At 40.5% G+C, this 26,732-nt stretch overlaps 1 protein-coding gene across 2 annotated transcripts; it reads right to left on the bottom strand.

The window, feature by feature from the left end:
* Positions 1 to 425: 425 nt before the first annotated feature.
* C6 (complement C6) lies at positions 426 to 26,118 on the bottom strand. Of its 2 annotated transcripts, XM_050328711.1 has the most exons (19): positions 25,980 to 26,118; positions 25,667 to 25,755; positions 24,331 to 24,488; positions 23,374 to 23,530; positions 20,933 to 21,077; positions 20,159 to 20,300; positions 19,183 to 19,321; positions 17,038 to 17,238; positions 13,999 to 14,239; positions 13,195 to 13,317; positions 12,136 to 12,302; positions 9,372 to 9,597; positions 8,048 to 8,219; positions 6,915 to 7,026; positions 6,342 to 6,474; positions 5,168 to 5,359; positions 4,562 to 4,652; positions 2,812 to 3,053; positions 426 to 921 (listed from the first exon to the last, which is right to left on the bottom strand). In XM_050328711.1, the coding sequence occupies exons 3-19, from the start codon at positions 24,486 to 24,488 to the stop codon at positions 701 to 703; spliced, it is 2,862 nt and encodes a 953-aa protein (XP_050184668.1). In that variant the 5' UTR covers positions 25,667 to 25,755; positions 25,980 to 26,118; the 3' UTR covers positions 426 to 700. The 2 variants fall into 2 exon arrangements, with proteins under 2 accessions (XP_050184668.1, XP_050184670.1); XM_050328713.1 differs by lacking the exons at positions 20,933 to 21,077; positions 23,374 to 23,530; positions 24,331 to 24,488; positions 25,667 to 25,755; positions 25,980 to 26,118 and adding an exon at positions 20,794 to 20,930.
* Positions 26,119 to 26,732: the final 614 nt, after the last annotated feature.

The raw sequence follows: 26,732 nt of genomic DNA, 5'->3' as shown, positions 1-26,732 counted from the left end.
GTCTTCCCAGTGCATTGTTCATTAAATGTTTCTTTTATATTTAAGTACAAATATGAGCTTAATTCACCTCAAAGAATACCATAAAAATTCCCCAGCAGTGTCTAAAACTGAAACCTAGCAAACAGCCACAAAAAGCAAACACCTCCTCCCTTCAATTAAAAATCACATGGTTTTGAAGATATTACATAATTGTGTTTTTTCAGTATTTTGTATTTCTCCTTGAGTTTATACCATGAGTGCCTGTGCAGGTAGCCTTCTGTCACCCCCTCACGATTTGGCATCAGAAGGAATGTACAATGGTGCTGAAGTGCCTGGTCTGCCTGCCCGGATAGTACAGCACATACTCAGCCACTGAGACAACCAGAATGCACAGCAGTCACAAGCACAAGGACAAAGCTAAGGAAAAGAAAAGTTTCATGCAGGACTATGGGTGACCAAAGGCAATGTTTATTTTTCTCCCTTCCTATCTGGTCCCCTGCCTCCCTCTACACATCCACAGAGCTGCCAACACAGAGTGACAGCAGTCCCTATACCCACACCCTAGATCATTTGCAGACAGAAAAAAGCCCACTGCCACCCTTCTCCCAAAAATCTGATAAAGTGAGTTCTATTTTTTTTTCTCATCCTTTGTTTTCGATCTATTTGTCGCTTCATATCCAACTTTTTCCCTGGATGGCTCAGCCTGTGCTCGAAGTGGTGATCATGGTGTCTGCAGAGAGCCAACAGGTCGTACCAGACAGTTCCTAAGTTCTAGCACCTTCAGTTTCATGCCTGCACACTTCATGGCTGCCAGCATGCAATGGCTGACTGTCTTCCTCTTCCCTGTTGATTCCATTTGGACGCAGTGAGGGCGGATGTTTTCTCTGGGACACTGGTTAGGCACCAGGCAGGAGCACTGGATCTGTGTCTCTGGGAATAAATCTGTGGAAATTTAGCAAAAACTGTGATGACTAAAACCAAATTTTATACTTTGATGACATTTCAAAGTTTAACAGGGAAAAATATGATTGGATGTTTTTGATATATTAGTCACAAAAAGCCTGTACTACATACACTACATGGTAGGGTATTAAGGATAATCAGCTTTAAATAGCAATTTTTGCAGTAGTGTCACATACAGAAGCAGAATTGATCTAACTATTTTTATCCACTGGCTTTCTCTTACCTTTCTTCCAAACAAAAAGATATTAAGTTGACTTTCTGTTCCCAATTATCCTTGAACACAATCTTGCTATGAAATGGAGTCTTAAGGTCCATATTGTGTCAGCTCCTATTTCATTAAAGGTCCCTTTATGAATGCTAAGCTACCTGCTGCTGGCCTGTGGTAAAGCTCAGTCCTGGCGGTTATTTCATTACCTATTTCTGATCTAATCAGGTTCTGACTCTTTATATTCTTTCCCAGAAATTCCCTAGGCAGGAAACTAAGTTTCTGCCTTCACTTTCTTAAAACATGAGAAATGTGTGCTTTCTTCCATTTGGCTGATTTCATGGTACTGCAGTATCTTCTGTCTTTGTGTTGATACCTACTACTCACTCTTAAGAAAACCAGAACTTTCATTCCCTAATCATTTGTGCATACTCATGAAAAGTGGACTTCTGTGGAGATGGTGAGGAGTCCAATTCAAATCTCTTGAGTATCACAATGAAAACTAATTTTATTTAATGTATTTTTCTCCCCTCTTTTTTTTTTTTTTTTTTCTGTTCAGGGCTCCTCTGTAGGCTTTTGAGAGAAAACCACTGAATTGCTGGCACAGGATGCAGCCTTAAGACACTTGCACAGTGGGAGCAGCGCTAGGGTTCTTACACTCTCTGGAATAAATAAACTAAATTTTTTTTTAAAATTATAACCACTTTCCCAGGAGCACAAGGTGCCTTAAGGGTCCATCAGAGCATGTCTCCCAGTGGACACACCTGGTCATACCCTCTGCTCGAGCACTGCAAGGAACATCTCATACAGTAATTTTACAGCCTCCTGCTTCAAATCCTATGCTGTAGAAATCTTGCATCTTCAAAACAGGATTTTAGGATTGCTACACATTGCTGTTGCTTTATTTGTCATTAAGGAGACCAGGTGTGATAAGGATCATGGTTGTCTCTGGAAGTAAGTGCAGGACTGAGCATGTTTGCCACTCAGCCTTTTCCTGGCAAGCACTTGATGTGTGGAGCCAGCCAGCACCTCAGACATTTACGGGAAAACCTACTGCTCTTATCAACTGCTTACACAGTAAATAGCCAAGTTGCACAACAATGTTTATAAAATAATCCTCTTAGGGATTTGACCAGCTTAGCTGGTTCATTAAAACTCTTATGCAGGGTTTTCACATATGGGTATTTGCAAATTTTATCATTAAAATCCCATTAAGCCTGGTGGCCCCAGTTTTGCTTTTGAACTAGTATCATGATTTAATTTCACAATTTAATTATATGCTTTAGAGGGTGTGGCCCAAATTAATTCCTGAAGTACAAACTAGTGGTTAGTGTCTCACAGGGAATGGGTGATATTACCAACTGCAGTTTTGTGATTAAAGGTTCAAATGTTAATTCTCCTGGAAAAGTTCCCTTAATCTCCAGGTTCCTCTTGTGTCATTCTCAAGGGAAGTAACAATGATACAGTAGTTGTAGGTAAAGGGAAAAGGCACATATTTAAGTGTAACACTTGCTAACAGGGACTCAGGACTGACTACACTTCCACACACCTTGTGCCCACAGGGACCACATCTACAAATACCATTCTTGGAGCAGTGAAAGAGTCAACACATTTCACTTTTAGATCCAAAGGGCTGGATAAATCTCACCATTCAGAAGTCATACCTGGACAAACCTCCCAGTCATAGCAGGTGTCATAGCCACAGGGCACTTTCTTCAAGCTATTTTCAGACAGCTTTGCTCTTTCAATAGCCCAGTCCAGGTTAGAATCACCACGGCAAGGGCCAGCATGCATGAAACGAAATGACTGCTCTCCAAGGCACATTTCAGCTGAATACTGACAGCTGGGCTTGGTCACATTCTGTTCAGAAACAGTATGTAGCACACAGATGTCTTCTGAGTAGTGGCTGCCCAAAGGAAGTAAAGAAAAATAATTTTAGCAGTCTATGGAACAAGTCTGAGGTTCTAAATACTCCACCAGCATTGGATAAAACACAGCAAAGCCATGGCCAGGCTGGACATCCATCTAAAGACCTAAGGCTGTCCCAGATACTGCAGGACCTGGACCTGATACAGGTGCTGTGAGATAAGGAAGCTTTGGTCCTGTCCAACAGACAGGTAAAGGACATGTGCCTGTACAAGAAAAAGGAGATGCTGTTACCTCCACAAGGATGTGAAATTTCCACTGGTTCTGTTGTTGTTTTTATGAGTTAATGCATCCCTACAAGTCTGCATCTAATGCACAGTTATCCTGGGGCCAGAAGAAGGCAAAACCAGCCAAGCTGCTTGTAGTTTCTTTCTTTACATATTGCTCTTGATTACTGAGTGGATTCATTCCTAGAAAGTGCATTCATTTCCAAGCAACATAATTTTGTGGAGCTTGGTCACTTCCCAAAGAAAGGATCATAAAATCATAGAATACTTGGATTGGAAGGGACCTTAGAGGTCATCAAGTTCCATCCTTCCATGCTCCTTGTGTAAGGTGATGACAGTGAAAATATAGAAATTGGAGAAATAAAGAAATGAAAAGAGAAGAAATAGTTGGGAACTCCAGTAGCAGATGGCAATGTAGATTAAAAGGACAGGTTATGGTGTGTTGTTTTCTTAAGGTGGTTAGGTACATTAAGTGTGCATTAGGAAGATCATCACCACTAGGTCATGGCAGGTGATCATGCCCCTCTACTGAGACCTGGTGAGGGCACATCAGGAGTGCTGTGTCCAGTTCTGGACTACTCAGTTTAAAGAGAGACACTGAGTTCGTGGAGTGGTCCAGAGGAGAAAAACAAAGATGATCAAGGGACAGGAGCATCTCTTTTATGAGAAAAGACTCTTTAATGAGGGAGCTGAACCTATTCAGCCTCAAGAAGAGAAAAGTTTGAGGAGATCTCATCAGTGTCTATCAGTATCTAAAGGGAGGCACTGAGAGGATGGATCCAGGTTCTTCTTGGTGGTGCCCAGCAATAGGACAAGAGGCAGTGAGCAGAAACTGATGCACAGGAAATTCTGCCTGAACATGAGAAGGAACTTCTTTACTGTGCAAGTGACTGTGCACTGGAACAGATTGCCCAGAGAGGCTGTGGAGTCTCCCTCACTGGAGATATTCAAGAACCCTCTGGATGCAATCCTGTGCCATGTGCTCTGGGATGGCCCTGCTTGAGCAGGGAGGTTGAACCAGATGACTCACTGTGGTCCCTTTCATCCTGACCTGTTCTTTGATTCTGTGATTGTTCATTTATTTCATAGGCTATAAATGGGTTTGTAATTTGAATACAGAGGAATAGCTAGCTAGTATCTGAATGGAGAGCTGTCTTGGTTTGCAGTTACCTTTTGCTACTCTTTCTGTTTTATGGCATAACAGCCTCTTGGTCTATCATCAAGGAAACTTTGAGTTTTCTTCTGAAAATGCTTAACTTACCCACAGTCTTCTTCTGGAGACATACAAACACACAGAGATCCAACCTGCTTTTGTCCTAGATTGCAAATACCTCTAATTTTAGATTGCATATCTGAAACATAAGAGTGAGAACTGTTGTAACTAGAAAAAAGGAAGAAAAATATCTTACACTCCTGCCGTAAAAGCTAAAATGGATTTATTTCTATTCATCCTACACTTGTCTCTTCAAAAGCTCATGTGGCTGGGATGCTACAGGTATTTCCATCTGTTTTTTGCAAAATCACTGGAAAATCCTGTTCAAGAGGAGAAGCTGAAGTTTCAGTAGAATGCATTTTCCTACTTTGCTTTCACAAATCTTTTTTATTACAGCTTGGTTTGGCTTGATTTGGTTTTTAAGAAAACATTTGCAGTGTCTCAATTGTGTTATTAAAGTTTACAGTATATTGCACCCAAAAATTCTAAATTTAATGCAGATGTTTGGGGATGAAATTATATGTCACCATAGTAGGCACAAAGTAAAACAGCCACTCTGTGTCTTGAATCACTTCTAGTTCCAGCTAGCTAAAATAAACAGTGTTGTTCATACCAGTAATATAGAAATAGTGAAGTATCTGCAGGTATACTGACCTTTTTCACATGTAATAGACCTTGAAATAGGAGGTATCCAGGACAGGTCTTCCCCACAGGTATACTCTGTGTGACCAGTGACTACAAACCCAGCTTGGCAGCTCAGCTTCATGATGTCACCGATGTTGTACTGTTGCTTAAATGGGGAAATCATGACACTGTCAGATATTGGTGGCCTGAGGCATGCTGAGGCTGTAATGAACAATAAAGAAAAGCATAGTTCTTACTGGGTTTATGGTGTGTGAAATATTTACAGCAAGTCATAATGCTTTATCTGAAGAGCCATATAAAGACACAATTACACTGAACATTTGACTGACATTCAAAACTAATAAAAAATTAACACAATTAAGTCTAGAAATTTTCAGTGCACTGTTATAGTCTTTAAAATATTTTTAAAGTAATAACTAAATAATTACAATATGTTTCTGACGTATGCCAATGTGCTTAATTTAATTTTGCCGTTTAAAAATAGTAAGAATGGTATTAACAGCACATTTAAATTTTTCTTTTGTAAATTAAACAAAATGAATGATAATAGAAAGATCCTAAGTATATTCAAGTAAATTTTTTTTAATGTTAAAATGAACACTAAGTCAGTGAAAACACACCAAGTTCTAGAAAACTACTGAAATCTCTCCTGTTAGCAAACACAGGCCAATTCTGACCTCTAAATCTTAACTACTCCATAAATACTTCAAGGCATTGATTTATGGTGGAAACTTTCAAGGCAGCATGGGAGGTCATGGTTAAAGACACATCATCCATTTAATATAAAGAAATAGTAGAAAAATTTCTATACAAATGGTTTCTTCTTCATAACTGTATCAGCCTAAAGATATCTGAAGTCTGAAAACAAAAGGTGAGTCCTTTCGTTAAAGATATTTAAAACTAAACTAGTGAAGGACCTCACAGCATCCATCTGAGAGTTCTCTAATGCACTGGCTATTACAATATCCTTAAAAGCACATAATAATAACATTTCTGAATTGAAAGATGAGTAATGTAGTGACTCAGTATGTTTTTGCCATCTCTACACAGAATACCTTCTTAAAATGCTATCTTTTCAGAAATCATTACAGATTCTTTTGTTAAAACCCATATTAAAATCTTTTTCACGTCTTTTTCTTCTACTTCTATTTTGTTACTGGGCTAAATTAGTCTCCTTTCTTACGTTGGCATTCAACATGTTCCTGTGTCCAGGTTTGATCTGACAGACACCGAAGGTATTGGTAGCCAGTGAGGCTATAACCACTCACACAGGCAATTTCAACTTCTTCCCCCACAGCATACTGGTTCTTTTCATTCTACAAATTAAAAATAAATAAATAAATAAATAAATTTAAAAAAAAAAAAAAAAGGGAAAAAGAAAAAAAGAAACCAAAAAGTCCCTCAAAAATCTCTGGCAATAAGACTGGAAATTGTCAAAGTAAACAGTGGCAAAACCCTGATAAGATGTAATGAATATGAGTCATCTACTCACCAATATAATGATAAGTTTATCCAGTTGTACTAACTAATGTCATGATTACAAAACAAGAATTCAAGGACCACTTGAAATGGGTTTTACCTTGACTTTTCTTCAGCTGCTGATGTACTGTGGTGGATTAGAGTCCCACAGAATACCATGCACACAGCAGCACATTCATAAGCACAGTAGCTACCTTGGATATCAGGCAAGGAAGCTGTAAAATTTCCCGTCTCTACAACTACTACACTTTGATTCTGTATAGTTTTTCATGCTCACCCTGATAAAGCCATATTCTGGTGGGTCTGGCCTGGAGCATCCAGACTCAGGTTCACCTTCTAAGCCACTGTCTTCTCTTCTGGCTTCATCGTCATTTATACAAGGAGCTCCTCTGAAAAGGGAAAATGTGCTGTAAGGATGTATCTGAAGCATTGGTGTCACCAAATAACAATGGCAAAATGTCAGGAATGTTGGTCAGGAGAGCTACAAGTGTGTCCTGTCCCCCCTCCCCCACAGTGAGAAAAATTCATTCTGTTAAATAAAGGACTGTGGACAAAAACTGCAGGTGTTGATAGGGTGGAGATTGTTAAGAGCACTAAAAAAGGGTTAAATACATCTAACGACATAATTAATTAAATATTTTTATAAAGTAAGAAAAAGAGTCAAAGAACAGAGTAACAGGAAGCCTCCAAGCAGTCCCTGTAATTCTGTTGCCACCAGGCAGTGGTTAAAGGAGGCTGGTCCCTGTCAGCATGGAGGTGTACAGCCCATGGTGTCTAACTGAGATGAATAACAAAGAACTGTGGAACCCATTGCTTGTAATCCTCTCCTATTCACTTTGGAATCTACTCTGCAGTCACTGCAGCAGGGATAGTGAAAATCTTGCTTCAGCTCTTGGTCCCAGCAGAAAAACTGAAACCTCACACTTGAAAATGAAAAAATTTGATCAAATCTGGGGCTAGAATTTGAAGTTGAAACTGTGCGAAACCAGTACATCAGGCATACTTAAAGTGAGAATACAAAAAGCTTGGTAGCTTTATCAGAATTCTGAGACTGTGTTCAGATATAAATGGCTAAGAGAAGACGATGTGATAGTAAAAAAATGGAAACTGTGAACTCCCATGAATGAAAGTAGATGACTTTGGACAAAAAGCTGTGCAAAGCAGCATACAAGAACCACAGGCATACCTCAGTACACAATTCATCAGCAATTTTCTAGGAATAAACAATTAATAAAACCAAATTTGGATCAAGTTGCAGAGATTTTCAGACTTTTCCTTCTCTCTGCTCCACCACAAGAGTTCAGAGAAGAGTGTGGTCTGCTATTTCTCCTTGATAGTCACAGAGCTACTCTGTAGGGCTCCTTAACTGTCCCATGACTATGGAGTTCTTTTGATCTACTATTTTCTTACGTGTCTGTGAACACAGCGATATAACAGTCCTCCACTTCTTCCCTCTCTCCTTCACACGGCTTCCCACCATTCATTGGGGAGGGGTTATTACATTCCCTGGTCCTTCTTGTTTTGAAGGAAGCATCACATGAAGTCCACTCAGACCAGCAACCCCATCTGCCATCTACAGCAACTTCAAGAAATAAAAGAAACACCATCTTTTGGCAGATCTGCACCATACATAATATTTCTTTTAAGGTCACATATATGTGAGAGGGATGATGATAAATTCATAATAGCCATTTTCAAAGGATTTAAAATTGTTACTATTAAGGGAGTAGATTGTATCTAAAGCGTGAAGTTTTCCAGAAGGTAGCCAGCCAAATTTCAAAATCCTTCATGAAAACCTAAAACATATCTACCTTTCTAACTTTGATTGCAAGTAACATCCAAACCCAGCAGAAGCTTATTTTTTACTTTTATTGCATATACAGATGTGTGAGTTTTCATGATGTTGAAAACATCCTGAGACACGTCAGTATTTAATGAGTTTTTAAATAAATATGAGCTCTAACACCATGTGTAAACCCCAAATCTACATCCCATGCCAGTTAATTAAAACACTACTACTACTGTCTTCTCTTAACCCTTGGGATATTTTATCTGTACACACCCTTTCCTTATAGCATGCAATATACTTCCTACATCCATCTCTATCTGTGTATCTTCAGATGTTTATTTCTTTCAAAATATTCCTTTATCAGGGTCAGATAATGAGACTTGTAGTTATCAAAGTGACTTTCCATTTTGTCCACTTTTGGTCCTGGAATATAAACATATGTTTCTCACGGGTATGGCACCAGTGCCAATTTAATTAAAAAATGTTTTTGCATTAATGTTCTTTAAATTTTCCAGGATAATGATTGTGTCTCCTCTTCTTATGACAACTGAGTTTTCCTTCTATGCTATAATCAACAGTTTTTATCTTCATTAGCCATTTGGTCTTAAGCATAATAGGCTATAGGGGAAACTGAAGAATGGTTTCTTAATTTTTACATCAATAATCTTTGATCTGAACTTCACCCTTATTGCTGAACAGCTCATTCACTATTATCTTAATCATGTGGCTAGGGAATCTTATGTCTTACAATATCTTTTGAGGTGTGTTTGTTCAGTTTGATTCTTTTATCATCTTTAACCCTACTTTTGTTCCTATACTTTGTGGGCATCAGCATGTGGTAAGAAGTGGTATGGATTTAGTAAGGGAAGGTTATGTCAGATTAATCAGTGAAAAATGGATGCCAGAAGGACCATGTTTATATTATGACACTGTCACCCCAAATACCTGATTTGTAGCCTGGAGCTCGTATCTCACAGTTCGGGCCATAGGTGCCAGCCTGGCACAGGCAAAGGCACTCTGTCCCAGAGAGCACAGGCCTGGCATTGTTCGGGCATGGGGCACACTGGCAAGGGTCAAACCTGCCTGCGTATTCCCTCAGGGCTCTCCTCAGGTTGCGGCGTTTGGTCACGGCACATGGCACGTTCCTCACCAGATCCACAATGGGCGACACCTGGTAGACAAGTTCAGTAAGCAGCTACTTTAACACAGCAGCGTCCTTCTGTGTGTAGGAGAAGGATTTTAAAGGCACTGGAGCCTACATATCTACATAACTGTATCACATAGGAGCTGGACATGTTGAAAGTTACAGATGGTTTAAAGGATCTATATTATCCTATTCATACAGCTTTTATTCCCCCAGTTTAGAGCTCTGTGAACTGGAGGAAAATCAACCAAGTGGGATGCACCTGAGGTCACCTGCTCTGTTTAGCCTGGAGAAGAGGAAACTGAGGGGAGACCTCATTGCAGTTACAACTTTCTCATGAGGGGAAGGCGGGGGCAGATACTAATCTCTTCTTTCTTTCGACCAGTGACAGAACCTGAGGGAATGGTATGAAGTTATGTCAGGAAGTGTTTAGGTTGGATATTAGAAAAAGGTTCTTCACCCAGAGGATGGTTGGGCACTGGAATAGGCTCCCCAGGGAAGCAGTCAGAGCACCAAGCCTGACAGAGTTCAAGAAGAGTTTGAACGATACTCTCAGGCAAATGGTGTGACTCTTAGGGACAGTACTGTGCATGACTCGATGATCCTTCTGGATCCCTTACAACTCAGCATATTCTGTGGTATTATATCTTAAAATTCAGGACACTATAGATGATAGGGGTTTGCTTACACCCAGAGTCTGCCATGTCAGACTTCCCTATACAGCCTTCAGGAGCTCAGCAGATGCAGCGGGAGAAACCTCACTGCATGCTGCATTCAGGCAGGTTTTGATTTTCACCTCAAGTGCTTTGCCTCTGCAACTGAGGAGCTGCTGTGCCAGCTGGGGAGGGAGACAGCTCAGTGCACTCACAGCAGCACGAGCATGCTGGATTGAATGAGCAGGACAGAGACATAGGGGACTGCTGTTTTGTTTCAATTCACCTATTTGATATACTGTGCAACATGGGCCTGACAAGGGAATGATTAGAGGGAAAAAAGCATTTCCAGCATGTGCACTGTTTTCCCGCACAGTATCTAACCCCTGCCCATGCCACCCTGCTGGTACCAGAGCAATCAGTTCATGCTCCTAGGTCTTACTCCTACTCTCCATGGACCATGCAAACCTGGTGCGGCTGTCATGGGTTCACGTGACTGAATTTTTGGTAATAGGGAGCCACAGAGACGATTTCAATTAGAAACTACTAGAAGCTCTTGCTGTTCTGTGAAAAAGCCAATGATAGCCAGCTCCAGGATGGACTTCCTACTACCAGCCAATGATATTTGCTTTTGTGATAACATATGTAAGAAGAGAGGAAGAGAAGGTTTGTGGTGCAGAAGAAATTCCACCTAGAAAGGAGAGCAGAGGAGAACATGAGACAGTAATGTAGACTTCAAGATCAGTGTAGCAGGAGGGTGGAGCAGAGCACCAAGAAGGCCTCCTTCTCCCCCTCCAGCAGAGGAAAGACTGAAAGCCAAGACCCCTGTCACCTATGGAAGACTGCTGGGGAGTGAAGCTCCTCATGAACGAGCCCATGCCAGAGCAGAAGAGTGCATGAGTAGGCTGTAACTCCTTGGAAGGCCTAAGATGAAACAGAGTCTTGCTGGAGACCTGTAGCCCATGGAGAGAGACACCTGTGTTGAAACAAGTTGTCCCGGGTAGGACTTATGGCCCTGTGGGGGATCTACGCTGATTTTTGTGACCCAAGGGACAGCAGATTATGGAAGAACTGTTGCCCAAGGGATGGACCCACGCCGGAGAGGTCTATCAAGGACTGTCTCCAGTGGGGAGGGACCCCACAGGAGCAGGGGAAGGACTGAAAGCCATTATCCCTTGTAACTGTGGTGAGGACTGTGGTGAAGCAGGATGTCCCCTCGCACCCCATAGAGAAGACCACCAGAGTGCAGAGAGAGAGACTGCTCTGCACCTGCTGGAAGAGTGACCCCCCCAGGACAGTGAACTGGGAAGAGTTCCTGTCTAAGAGATGGATTTTAACAGAGGCAGAAGCAGCCACTGGCTGTGACTTGCCCCCTTTTCCCGTCTCCCTGCGCTGCTGGGGGGAGGAGAAAGAACATGGGGGAAGGATGGATGGAAGGAAGGTGTTGTGTTTTAAGACTGTTTTATTCTTTTACTCTTTAGTTCTTATTCTATTAGCAATAATTTAGTTCTCAGTTTAAATTTGTTCGCAATACATTTAAGTTCTATTCACTTTAAGTCTGTTTGCCTGTGAGAATTGATTAGTGGGTGAATCTCCCAGTTCTTACCTCTACTCAAGAATTCTCTGACTGTCTCGGTTTTTTCCCCTCAACTTAGAAAATAACAAAAGTGGAGAGGAAAGGGGAAAGCACTTTTCAGTCATCGTTTAAAATCTGGCCAGGGTCAAAAACAGGACAGTGGCTTATAAACCTGAACAAGTAGTCATGATAAATAACCTTAATCCTGTATGTATCTGTATTCATATTACACACAGCATCATCCTTATTTACAAGAAAAAGCACTGCAGAGCTCTCTGAGGAGCTGCTAACTCATAAGTCAATGCTATCTCAGTGTTTTTCTTATTCTTCTCTTACCTCAAAGTCAATCACCACAGGGTTGTCCTTTGTTGATTCCAGCCAGTTTGTGAAGATTGTGTGTCCTGGAAAAGCCCCCTTTTTCTCCCAGGCCAGAGCTGCTGCATATTCTGACCTGCCACCTTTTACCAGGGAGATTGACCTTTCCGATGACTCCAAAATGGAACCTGAAATGGGATTTAATCACAGTATTTTCAGACAATGGCCTCCAAAGAGAGTGGACATAACAACAGAGTTCTAAGAAAAAGTGTAAAAGTATATAAAAAAAATACACTAAGATTTATCTTTTGAAGCTACCCTTGGAAAAATGAAGTCTAAGCTCTGAAAAACAATCCACACTATGACACTATGACAGCAGCCTGTCATAATATTCCAAATGTGTTTGAGACATGAGCCATGGAGATATTCAGAACTGCATAAGACAGTCGGGGAAAATGCCCCCTCTAGAACACACTGCAAGGTAGGATATTTAGTCCCAGTTATAAACACACAAGTAACAGAAACTGATCAACTAATGAGAACAAAAATATGGTGGAGGTGATGAAATCCCTATTCCTAGTGATGCAGAACATGACTCTTGCCATTCTCGTAGAAGATGCACCATATTTCTGCAGTTTCTCAGACACATTTCTGGCATGCCTGTACCTAGGTGTCTGCTTGGTATGAGGAAGGTGGGAGGGTAAGGTCAGGTATTGCGTTATTGCTGTCCAACTCTCTCAATGCGTGCTTATCTTCCAGTTTAGAATGCCTGGCCCTGGACATAAGCCATGAGGAATGTTTGTCAGATCCATGACTGACTGCAGAGCCAGTGCCACCAGATCCCCAGTGATGGTGTTCCAGAGCAGAGGAAGAGTGCTCCTACATGGTAATTTCATTTACAGTTAAAGTGATGATTTCAGTGCTTGCATCAGATGCAGACAGTGAAACAATGGCACTTCTGACAGTGGTGGAAGAGCATCCATAGCTCAGCAAAGCTCTGAGGTCACCTGGAGCAGCTGAGGGGAATGGTATCTCTCAGGGTAAGTAACAGGACATGTTCCCTGTTCTCATCATGGTCACCTTCATGTGTCACAGTCATCCTGTTTGTGGTGCATGTGGTACTGACTTCCTTTTTCTTCCAGAACAGCACACGCGTTGTTGTTTCTATTTGGACACACTTTGTGAATTCATCGACTGACAGGCCTAAAAATAACACAGAGCAGCAGCTTCATCAACATAAGCATGATACTTGGCAGGCACCCTGCCCCAAAGTTGCCACATCGAGGTGACCCAGCAGGTTTCCTTGCTCCTCACCCACCACTGGAAACTTCACTACTGCAGATAACTGCTTCCCCAGGTACAAAGACTGTTGGACTGATTCATGCTTACCTTCCCATGTCCATGCAAGTTACAGGAGTGGCCTTAAAGTTCACATCTTTTAACCTTAGATTTCCATTTCTGTCATATTTTCTTTTCATTTTGACTGTCTGGCAGTCATGGGAAAATTTTAGAGTAATTTCTAATCCTTACCATAAATTTCAATAACTGTACCTCAAAAAGTACCACTTAGACCTCTTAGTCCCACATTACTGTATGCTGGAACACCTTTTCCTGGTGACACCTGCTCCTGATTTGAATGTCTTAAGCGGTTTCCCTGAACACAATGACATTTACCAGATAAAGAATCTCTTGAAATTTTCAAATTAAGACAGTGTAGAGCAAAAATTTCTTCTTGCTCTGTATACAGGCAGGGTGAGTAATTTCTGTGTCTGTGAGAGTCTAAAGAATTTCTTGCTGTTGAAAAACTTACTATGTGGTGTAAGACCTAAAAGCAGTGATAAGAAAAACTGGTAAACAAATATTTTCTTGTAAAAGATTACATACCCGAGTTCTGCAGTTCCTCAGAGCTGTACTGGTAAAGAAGGTCATAGGAACCACCTATCTTCCCAGAAGTGTAGTAATGAGTGCCAAAGTCATCAAATATTCTGCTGTATAAAGCATAATTGTACTCCAGGGGCAGGTGGTTAAGTGCTTTTAGAAAAACATCTGAGAGATGTAGATCTGATTCTTTCATTGTGAAGTTTCCAACAGAAATTACTTTGTGGACTCTAATAAAGTTGGAATTCTAGAAATAAGAAAAGGAGAGTCTTAGCACCTTCAGAGGGAGTTAAGTGCAGAGAGTAAAAGAACCAAGAGTATATCCTGAGATCTGTTGCAAGAATTAAATAATCCCATATATCATGATAATTTAACCATGAACAAACTAGATCTGGATTTTCCAAGAGATCTGTGAGGTTCTCAAAGGCTTCCTTACATTGTGGGAGTATATAGCCAATATTCCAATATTTGTATTCCAATAAAAAAATGGGACTTACCAAGCACCTAGCAGTCCAAAAGGATTCTTGCCATAAAAAATACACCAGCAATTGATAAGACAACCACAAGTTTCAGAGGAAAGGCTTCACCTTATAATCATCTATGGGTTGCTTGCAACTAAACTGGAAGTGGGTATTTTGGATCCTAACTCACTATTATAAAGTTCTACTTATCAGTCTACTAAAACTAAACTGTAGGGTTAAAGACCTTATAGAGTTCAAGTGTTGGACTGTTAATGAGAGGTAAAAAGAGAATGTTCAAACTCTAGGAACATAGAATCATAGGATATCCTGAGTTGGAAGGGACATCTCTTACATGTAGGGAAAAATATATGCTTTTGAAAGAGCTTATTGTATTTTTTCAATGCTAGAGACTGTTTATGTGGGAGTTGAACTAAACAGAAAGGAAAGGAATAGAAAATACTGAAAAAAGGGGATTTCTAAAGTGAAAAAGGAAACTGATAGCCCAAGGACAAAGCAAAGAGATCAAGAGAAAAAGGAGGGGCGGGATAGTGGAGCAAGTGACCAAATAGCAGATAGGAAAGATTCATTATAAAGCCCTTTATACAATTACTGATTTATACATGGCTTCTTCTGTTGGACTATGATGTTCTTCTCCACTACACTTTCTAAATTTTCAGCAATGACAGCTAACATTTCAGTTATGACACAAAATTCCACATCACTTTGGCATATATTGATTCTAAATTCTTAGTTAGTTTTACCATGCACGTGCGTGCAAGCTGGGTAATCCTAGGCATGAATACAGACTGGGAGAAGAACTCATTAAGAGAAGCCCTGCCAAGAAGGACTTGGAGGTGTTCGTGCATGAAAGGCTGGACATGAGCTGGGAACGTGCAGTCACAGCCCAGAAAGCCAAACGTGTTCTGAGCTACATGCAAAGCAGCGTGGCCAGAAAGTCAAAGGAGATGATTCTGTCCCTCTACTCTTCCCTTGCGTGACCTCACCTGGAGCTCCGCGTTCAGCTCTGGGGTCTTTAGCACAGGAAAGACGTGGACCTGTTGGAGTTGGTCCAGAGGAGAGCCAGAAAAATTATTAGAGGGCTGGAGCACCTCTCTAATGAGCGCAGAATGAAAGAGCTGGGGTTATTCAGTCTGGAGGTCTTCAGGGAAACCTCACTGTGAGTTTTTGGTACTTAAGGAAACTTTATAAAAAAGATGGGGAGAGACCTTTGAGCAGGGCCTGCAGTGGTAGGACAACGGGTAATGGTTTCAAGATGGTAGATTCAGATTGGATATAAAGATGAATTTTTTTAGGATAAGGACGAAACACTAGTTCAGATTGCCCTGAGAGATGGTGGATGCCCCACCCCTGGAAACATCCAAGGCCAGGTTGGACAGGACACTGATCAGCCTGGTCTAGTTGAAGGTGTCCCTGCCGATTGCAGGGTGGTTGGACTAGATGGCCTTTAAAGGTGCCTTGCAACCCAAACTATTCTATCATTTTAGGATTCTATGATTAAAGGGATAGAAATCAGGAAGGCATACTGGAGGGCCAGTCAACTTAGCCAAAGAAAGTTTCTGGTAAACAAACTTTTAAGCTTAAAACCCATGAACTCTTCATATTTCTTCCATCTCAATATGGAAAAAGGCATAAATGCCTAGGGCCTTCTAAAGACCCTGGAATACTCAGGTGAAACTTTTATGCACACAGCTTAACATATAGGTCTGAATATGACTTCTCAATTCCCAGGTAAGTTAACCCTCCTTATAAGTTATCAGTGTAAACTTCTATTTTCACTATATGGGAAAGTATTACAATTTTTTTTTTTTTAGGTCTCTCAAACATACATGAATACATATCTATCTACAAACATCCATTAATAAAATCAAATTCCTCCCCTTCTCCCCCCCATTCAAATTGCATTAAAACTCCTGGGTTTCAACAGTCCTTAGTTTTGTTCAGTCCTATGGCCTTTCCTATAAAACATCCTTTACAGCCATTAAACTATAGAAGTATACCATGTTATACCCCATAGTATTCACTTGCACTAAAAGTGCAGAACCTTAGAAAAAAATGTTTTCTGTTGAGTGAAACTTTTCTGTAGGTAAGTTATTTCTGAAATTATCTTTATGACCAAGTGTGTCTTGGCAAACATGAGATTCCAACATGCAAGTTAGTTATCAGATAAAGAGATAAAGTAGATTAATACTCAATACATGCATATATATAACCTTAATGAGTGCTGTTCCTTTATTTTTAGAGTTATCTGCTACTGTTAGATATTGTACCCTCTTAATCTATAATGAGGATAGGGAAAGGAGTGGTTTACCCAATCTGACAATGTCAAACCTATGCTTTTTTAAAATGGAATAAGCCTATGATTTCTGTACTAAACCCAGAAAACCGTGTTGCATTATAGAAGGTATGTTGCAACCAAGAACATCTTGTAGTATCAGAAGAGGAACTTTTTAATGTATTCTAGTGGGACAATGCCTTGATAAGGAAAGTAGCCTTTGGTAGCTCAGTTCTGAAATGACCAGACAGAAATCAGTTGAAAGAGAAACTAAAGGCAAGATTCAATTACCTTTTCGTGTGAGGCTTTAATAGCTTTCTTGAAGGAGGAAGATGATGTAACTTGAACCCGTGTCTTTTTGGAGAATAAAATTGGGATCCAAAAAGACCCTTGAGCATCATAAGTGGATGATCTACTTCCAGAACCAAATTCACTCAGGGGAGTTAAATCCTTGTAGAAGTCTGATGAGACATCATCCTCTTCATCTATTACCTGGAGATGCAATAAAGCAAAATATATTTGCCCAAATAATAATCTGAAGCAGAAACCTATTAAGAAATGAATTTTTGATTTCTTTTTGTTTTTCTATTAATGGTAAAAACATGTCTGATTATATGAGACAAAAAAGTAAGCTATGAAACTGTTCTTAAAACAAAAGATGAGGCTGAGAAAGGCTAATAGGCAAGATGAATACAAGAAGCAGACATACTAGTAGGCATTTGTATAACAACAACAACAAACCATGTAACACTTTCTGGTAAAATTCCCCACCATCATGCCTCAAAGCTTAGGAATAATTTCCAACAAGTGTTTCAACATACTTTTGAAAGATTTTCAGATATTCATGTTATGTCCATACTATGACTACTTTCCAGCCTTGTGGCTTCTAGCTTGATGTTTTCTGACCTTTCTTCTTATTTCCCAGCTAGAAGAATGAACAGGTTTCCAGATGAGTCTTAGAGTATACTTGGAGTGTTACACCCATACTGTGTGATGGTCTAATGCAGGTGATGAGGAACTGTGAACAAACCTGCCTAATCAAGTTGGTAAACCTTAGTGGGGAGGCAAAACACCAAGAGAACTTTAGCATCAGATCAGAAATTACTTATTTTCCAAAATTCAGGCAAAGCCCTATGGGATTTTGAAGGATGCAAAATAAGATGAGGATCCCCTCCTCTAGACTGGTTTAATTAACAGGGCTGCTAAGGACCTTTGGAGGTGAGGTGGTCCATTACCCCAGTACACTTCTGTTTTACAAGTCATATGTTTTTGCATGAAAGTACAGCAGAGTTCCAAGAAGAAGGTCTGCTCCTACTATAAGGACACTTCTATGCCAAAAGCTGCTCTAAGTGTTAAAAGATATAGATGCACTGTCAAAGGTGAGATTCACAAACCCTTAATAGTCCTGCAAATAAACATCAGTGTCTTAATGAACCTCAGAGCTATAAAGAGACCTGGGCAAACCAAGGATTGGTTTTTCCCTCTGAATATTTCTGCCCACAGTAATTTTTCTCCATTATTGACACAGTCTACATGTCATGGCCAGTTCAACTGCAGTTTCCATGGAGCATAGTAAGATGTCCTTTGTTCAATTGCTCCTGTTAAAGTAATTCTGAAACCACACAATAGTGGCAAAAACCAGCGGTTCAGTTTTCATCCATTAGTTGAGCTTTTCTCCTTGACCTGTGCTCTTTCATTCTCAGTGCAGTACTTATTTGCTTCAGACAAGGCCTACCCATATGTACACAACCAGATGTTGTGCCCAAACATGTCATTCAAAGTATTTTCTAAATATCATTATATTAAAAAAATAATAAACCAGTGGTTCCCAGATTTTTTTATGATATACAAGCCAGGTTAATTTTGTCCTTGGCCTGTCCTGCAAGCCTCCTTTCCAGACTGTGCATGTTTTGTCCTCCTGCCTCCCAAACTCAGTGTCTGCCTTCTTTATTTGCTGCTCTGCGGAAAAGATGGGCAGGAAACAGGTGGGACTGAGGGGTTGAAATGGCTCAGGGAGGACCTGTGTCCCAAGGCTGACAGGAAGGAAGCTAGAGATAGGAGCTGCAGCCTTTTGTGCTTCAAGGTTACAGTAGTGATGCTAGAATAAGCTTTGGACTTGAATAATCCTCTGGTTAGATGATGTCCTTTGTACCAAGTCAGAACAAAGACACATTCACAGCCACAAGGAAGCAGGAGAAGCTCAAATCCATCATGCTGACTCTGATACATGATTCAGTGAGTTAACACAGATCTGAAAGGCGTGAGTAGAGCCACGAAACATATCCCACTTCCACACATCAACTGAGGCATGTTCAAGCCCCATCAGGATGAGAAATTTTGACCTAAAACACACAGTACTACCTAAGACTTGAGCACATAACTTGGACTGAGGTTACAGCAAGGGCTTTTCAGCTAGGAGCTGCTGCTTGAGAGTACCTGAAAGCTGACAGCCTCCAGATTCGCAGGGACACGATACAATTTCCTTGTCTCACTGCGCTTCACTGTTGTGCATTGTCCTCCATTGAATGAGTTGCCAAGAACTTCTCCTCGGCTCTCTCCTGCCATAATGTGAAACCTAATAAAAAATCATTCCCAGAGATTAAACAAGCCCAGAAAGATGTATGGACTTGAAACATTTAATGATACATAGATGCATTGAAGCTTTTGTAGGAGTATGAGCATCTGAGTTGTGTTACTGCCTTGAAAGGAACTCCTCTACAAGAACTTCTCATTCACTTTGAATTCACCTGAAAAACGCCATATCATCAATGCCAACACTCAATCCCAACACTGCCTCACCCTACTGATGTCAGCATGAGACAGTCAGTCTTAAACAGAGAAAGGCCTAAAAATCATCTGGGAAAAAGAAGAAGCAGTTGTCCATTTCTACCACAGGTGATATTACTGGGGCATACTGAAATGAAAACTCAATTAAAAATGCAAGACTACCTGGGACAGGCATGCCATGTTTAGAGTTTATACTGTTTAAATTAGTAGCCTGGAAGGGGTTGGTATCAAGTGAAATATGACACAGACAAACAAGATCTTTAGAGGAACATCCTCAAAATTTCTGAAGCACTTGGCATAGTGTATGGGCAAGTAATTCCAGGGGCTGGAAGTTCCCCACACATGATATTTTGGCTGCTGTGAGATAGGACAGGTTGCTCAGAGGCAGTGCTCTCTGACAGCTCTTCATCTGCTGTACCAGCAGTGCCAGAGCAACACTGGAAGATGCAGTAGGCAAGTCCTAGTCTGATGGTTTTGTTGCATTTTTATAATTTCTTGATAATTTTAATTTGAGAGATTATGTGTTAGTGAATACTCTCACATGCTAGCTGGCAATTATCTTATTTATGTAAATTAGTGAGATACCAATCTTAAGTTTATGAAAAAATAAGCAAAGTTGGCTTACCCACTGCCCATTAACTGCACACCGGGGATGCTATCATACGTTCGGTGGCACACAGTCTTTTTCCTTCCACAGTTCCTTTCATCGGAGTTGTCCCCACAGTCATTTTCTCCATTACATTCCAGTCTTTTTGAAATACAGCGACCTGCACCAGAGAAACAGCAGCAGCAAGGATTAGTCATGTCTGAATGCAGAAAAGGGCAGTCTTGTCTTTTCCCCTAGTAAAGGTGTGAACTTGCCAGAGATGTCAGCAGTGGGGCAGTATAATGCCTGGATTATTCCAATTAAGTAATGGTTGTTTCAGTTCCGCTGTTTTTGCCTTGTTTTGAAGCCTGCAAAGGCTTAATTTTAAGTTTAGCAAAAGAATGTGTGGATAAAGTTTCTTTGAGGCTAATCAGGCATATTTAAAGCAAAAAAGAAATTGCCACAAGCCTAAAAAAAATAGTGAGAATCTGTGTTCAGAGAAACACAATGGGTATGTTTGTACATAAAAATCTGTGCAAAGAAATATTATCATGACAGTACTACTGTCTAGCTATCATGACCATAGTGACATTCCAGGCTAGATATTGCATTTTTAATGACTTGTGGAAGAAACTGAAAACATAAGCTGCTACCAGTCCATATAAAATCCTTACACAGGCTTTTCTCTCTGGTCCCTCTTCCCTGGAATTTATGCATGGAATGGGCAAGATCTGGATTATTTGGATCTTTTTTCCTCAGTGTCCAATCTTTAGACTAGTAATGCAGTAGTTACACAATGAAGACTATCATTACCACTTTCACACTGAAATTTATTCTTGCAATCAACTTCCACTATTTTGCAGAGCTTAGTTGGAAAGCATGGGCGGGAATCCACCAGCGGCTCGGTACAGGCCTGACCCCCAAACTGGGACGGTCGCAGGAGTGTCCGGGTACGAAACTGCAAGGCAGAAGAAATAACCCAGGGTTGTTTGTGTGAGCAGGTCTGTAGCTCCAGGCAGAGCCACATGCCTCAGTGCTGCTAAAGATCAGTGAAAACCAGAGCCCTGAAGGAAATAATCAGTTATTCTTGTCCTTATATTCTAGCATTCCAGATAAGGCAGGCAGGGAACTGACATCCAAGAGCATCAATAGCCCTGATGGATCATACATGATTAAACAGTAGACAACCTGGTCTTCATCACTGAAGGAATCAAAAGTTCAGTCCCTGTATCTTCAATTTTATATGTACAGTAGGAAAGTGTGTTTGAACAGGCCTACAGAGATTTTTCCTGTTCTTTACCATGTCTATTGAAATAAAAATAGTCTGAATAGTGACACGTATCCCTCAACCAGCTGGCTTGGTTCCCACATGTGGGGCCCCTTGTCCGAAGAGCAATGGATGACTGGGGAGGACAAAAATGATTTTCCTGAAAATTTCTGTTACTAAAAAAGATCTGGTAGCAAAATCTGGAGTTCACTGGGTTTTCTTTCCCCAAGTCAGTACCCTCCATGTAGAACAATAAAGCTGAAGGATTCTAGACAAAACACTTCAGATATGTTTTCCACTCCACTTCAAGGGACTTCTGGTGAGACCTGTCTGCATGTAACTGAACAGTTCCACCTCTAAGAATTCTTCCCACTGGAAAGGCATGGTCCTTGCAGACTTCTGTCACTTCCCTGCCTATAGACAGGGAGAAGACAAAAAGACCCTGAAGACAAAAATGGACAAAGACGATAGAATCGGTAATTAGGTGAATGTAAAGGGAGAGTGTGGGGAGCAATACCAGAAGGCTTTCAAGCTTCAGAGAATGCTTCTTTGTATTCCATTTCAGATCCATAACACTCACCATATTATTTGTGTAAGCTTCCATTTCTTTATCCCTCCCCCTCAACTGGAACTTGCTTGCACTAGTCTTCACTCTTACCTTCTAAATCATGTCCTCTGTTCTGATGGTTGTTTCTATTTATAAGGATCACAAGCAATGATCTTTATAGTTTGGAGGGGAAAATGGATTATATTCCAAAAAAGCACCTTTTGCTTGAAGAAGCATATATGTTGCATCAATACTTAAAATTAGTAAAAATTAATGTTTTTATATACGCATGCAAGGTAAGACACTCAGACCTTTAAGAGGATATTGAAATCAATTCAATTAAGAGAAATGCTCCCTACCAGCTCTTGAAACTTCCTGTCTCCCAGTCTCTCACTGTTTCCCCTGCTCTGCCCTCACACTGTCCATCTCAGTTGCAAGACGGGAACCCATGTGGGTGGCTCACATCTCACATCTAGAACAGCTATCTCATCCTGTATGGGCATCAGAAATGTATGTATGTATCTAAAGATGTACTTATGATGTCTGACAGGTTTTTCAGGATTGGTTTTCAAGCACGGATTTCTCAAACTGTGGGGTACATTCAGAGAGCTCTAGGCTGTGTCTGCACAGGACCTCAGACCTGCTATCATGGTCAGCTTCAAACCTCAGACCCACCAGCCATACAACTACTCCAAACAGTCTGCACTCCGCTCTCTTCTACCCTCTACAACCTTATATTTGACAGGGCTTGGTTTCTGCAGGTCAAATTCACTTGAACATGACTTTTCACTTCTTCACCCTCTATACTCTCTCACCTCTAAGTCTACCTTCAGTCAACAGGCAAAAGTTCAAGAGGAAAAAACAGTGCCTAGGACTTTGTCCCACAGATACTAAGCACATCCACCTGGGGTTTTTTTTGTGTATGCTATGAAGGTTGGGAGAATGGTGCTCTGTATTTCTTAACAGCAATCTCAAACTAATCCTGACTATCAGTGTAAGATATAGCCTGAGCATTTCAAGCCATTGGGGCTTAGGATTTGTTGGCTAACAGTTTTCAACAGATGATTTAATTCTATTTTTCTTGCTTTAGAACATACAGAATGATATGGATAAGCGGTGATTCAGTGATGTTCTCCTGCTTAAACAGACACAAACTTTACAGCTCAATTTATTCTTTATGTGAAAAACTCACCTTTAGTTACGGTAGTGGAAACTTTGAAGCAAGTTCTCATAAATGGATTTGCTCTACTCAATCACCACTTTCTGATTTGGTCTGCTTATTTTAACTTATTCCCTCCATCTTCTACTGTATAATTCATAACCAATTTCTCTTGTTAACTTAAACTGCCATTTCGCAGAACAACTGTCATAAAGTTGAAACAAGGAGATCTCTTAAGCATAATTTCTTGCATTAACCCATATAATACATTTTCTACCTACTTGTTTTTTAATGCACGGGTCACATTCTGACCAAGGGCCAAAGTCTCCAAGCTGACAGTTGATAGGACACATTTGCTGATTACATGCACGAGATTCCTGTTTTGTGCACAGCTGCTCACAGAAGTTTAGGCTATAATATTCATCCATTCTTATTTGCCTAAAAAAAATTTAACAAGTTATGCTAGGAAAGCATAGACAGATCGTAGGTGTTCTAGAACTGTGGGTGAAGGCTGACAAAGTTATTTAAGCCCAGCTAAAAATGTTGAGAGATAATATGCAGCTGCAGAGTGTTGATTACAGGAAAGATCCAAATATGCCTGAAGTTTAAAGAGCAATTCTTTTTGATTCATGTGACTTCAGATGTCCCAGAGGACAGGTACAGACAGAACCAGGAGGAAAAGAGGGGATTTATCACAAGTTTAGATTATACCACAGAGCTGCATCCAATCTGCTGCTGCTGAATCTTTATTTGACTTTAACTGTTTTTATAAAACTAATGATACAGGGAGGAAGTTTCTGTAGGCTTGCCATGCTGGAGGTCACACCTCCCATGGCATTGTTCTGTGCTGGACAGAGTTCCCAGTGCAGGGCACTGAATGCCAGCTGTGTGTGCTTGCAGGGGCTGAATTCAAGGACCTGTCTGTACTCACCTCACTACACTTACTGTCAAATATTGGCTTGTTTGGAAGCACTGTATTATAGAATCATGGAATGGCTTGGGTTGGACGGGATCTTAAAGATGATCTAGTTCCAATCCCCTCACCACGGGCAGTAATGTTCTACATACATAATTTTTAACTTTAAAGTCTTGCAATTAAAAGATGATTATTTATCTTGTAAACACTTGAACATGACACTTATTCTCAGCAGAGCTTCAGACACATATCCCCCTTGCCAGAACTGGTATTTTCACAGAGAATAAATAGAAACATTAGTAGTGAGATACCTTGACCCTACCTGTGCCTGGTCTGTGTGCCATAATTACAGGTCTGTGAACAGGCAGACCATGGCCCCCATGGGTAATGTTCACAGAAGCACCCCTGGCTGCTCCCAATCACCAGGCTCAGCAGGACCAGGCATATTAGAAGAGTCTTATCCATGGTGAAGGTGTCCATCTACAGTGGGTGGACAGGCAACAAAAACTCAGAAAGCTGTCACAGTTATGTCAGTATCACTACAGAGATGTCTTTTCCAATATCCAGAGTCTATATGCTTCACAACACAAAGGTGCTAAGCAGTGCATCTAGAAAGGGGCAATCACACATTTAGCAGTAATTCAGTCATACTTTAAGAACCAGAAGTCACAATGGCTCTTTTGGCCACCTATTTATCAGGAGAAGTAACCATGACTGTGCATGGTTCCTGTTTTATAAATTGCTTATAAATCATCTGGAATGTGACAAATTAAAGACCTGCTATTGTTCTTCATTGCTCAAAAATATTTTCTAGAAATAAAAGCATGAAAGAACTATTCCTATAAAGCATGTAAAACAACAAACAAGACTATAAGAGTAAGCAGCCCCATCTATTAGCCTTTAACCAATTCATTTTCATATGCCTATAAACCCTCTTCGCATAAGTGTTTTAGTGCAGTGAATCCTCCCTTTTCAAAGTTTTGACTGCCGAAGCTGCAAACCATCAGTATTCAAAGCTCATCTGAATTTTCTACCAGTAGTAGAAACAGAACATCTAGCCTATTTCTCACTCCAGTGGTCAATCAAACTTTATTTGATGAGACAGAAGGTTATAGGCAGTCTTCAGGAAGTAATAATGCTTAGTAAACTTAAAAAAAAAACATTCTGCAGACAAAATATTTACTCCCTCTCATCACAAAATTGAATCAACACTAAATTTGATAGGTTGTTATGGTAGAACATTATAATTTTGATTTACCTCAAAAAAACTCAAAACCCAATAGAAAGTTTCAAAACCAATGTATTTGTTTTAAAACAATACTCCAAAACACTTAATTTGAAGAAGTTTAAAATCAATTTTGAAATTGTTTTCTATTTTAGGTTTTTGGCCACACATGCTATTATGATTTTTACACCTTCCTCGGAAAAATGAAATTGCATCAAGTCAAAACATTGCTTCTTCCCTAAGAAAAGAAAGGCAATAGGTCTTCACAGAGCTGCCATAGTGAGAACCACTTTTTTACACAAAAAACCTCACCAATGAACATGTCTTTCAGAGAGATTTAAGTATAATCAAATCCAAAATATGGTAAAAGTGAAGACAGGGAAAAGAGCAGTCCTGCCAGAGGACCAAGAAAAGAACAGATTTTTTTCCTTACCTGAGTTCTGGATTCTTACACCAACACTGCCAGCTCAGGAAAGAGATGAAATCCTATAGAACAATTGCTTTCTTCATTCCTTCACTGTGCTGCACATAGAAAAGCACTGTTTATACTCATCAGTGAGCAAAACACCAACCAATAAGTGCATTGGAAGTGTATGAACAGACATATAAATACGTGAGAGAGTAATTCAACCCCTTAAAGAAAAAAACAAAACAAAACCCACAGAAGATTTTTCCATATATCTTATAACCTCTGCACACTGAAGCCAACAAAAAACACCCAAACAACCCCTACGTTATTAACTTACTGTAAGACAGTTAGATGCAAAGTCAGCCTACTTTGCAGACTGGTGTGACCTTCGTGTGGTTTGCTGCAGTCTTTGAAATGAAAGGTTGGAGATTTTGTTTGAATTGGTTATTTGTTAATGAAAGCAGATCGATCTGGTGGCAGGAATAGCCAGAAAAAAGCAGCCTCTCTACCGGCACCCTCCGAGACGTGTTCTAAAGAATTGTGGAGGAACAGCTCCTTGTACAAATGCAGCTGCCCAACATGAGCTGAGAAATCAAAATACATTTGCATTGGGTTGGAGTGGCTCAGTGCACTGCAGATCTCCTTGTGCTGCCTCATAGAGCTTCACAACCCCTGTGCTCTCAGTTTGAAGGCAAGAGAGTAAGAATTTGATAAAAAAGCTCATGCTCACAATTCATTACTGCTTTTACCAGGAAATGTCCACGCCAAGGCAAAATACATGCCTGCTGTTGCACCATCTCTGCAAAAGTCAGGCTCCCAGAGAAAGCAAAACTCCAAATACATTTGGGGTTATTTACAGCTCTTTGCCTTTTGCCTCAGTGGTGAGCTCAGGGCACTGACTCTGGGGAAGTGCTGCCAGCAGACAAGGACTGCTTAGAGCCTCTGCCCTGCAACATGGGCACAACCCCATGACTGAGGTGCCTGGGCAGGAATTCAAATGAAAAATGAGAGAACACACCCATGCAGAAAATAAGCAGCAATGACAAGCACAAAACAAGGAATTAGTTCACCCTAAAAATTAATCAAAGTA

The sequence above is a fragment of the Myiozetetes cayanensis genome, unplaced genomic scaffold (assembly GCF_022539395.1).
Source record: "Myiozetetes cayanensis isolate MyiCay16 unplaced genomic scaffold, myiCay2020 scf4, whole genome shotgun sequence".
In the NCBI taxonomy this organism is placed as follows: domain Eukaryota; kingdom Metazoa; phylum Chordata; class Aves; order Passeriformes; family Tyrannidae; genus Myiozetetes; species Myiozetetes cayanensis.
Note: the sequence above shows the minus strand (reverse complement) of the source record. Positions and strands in the feature narration are given on the sequence as shown.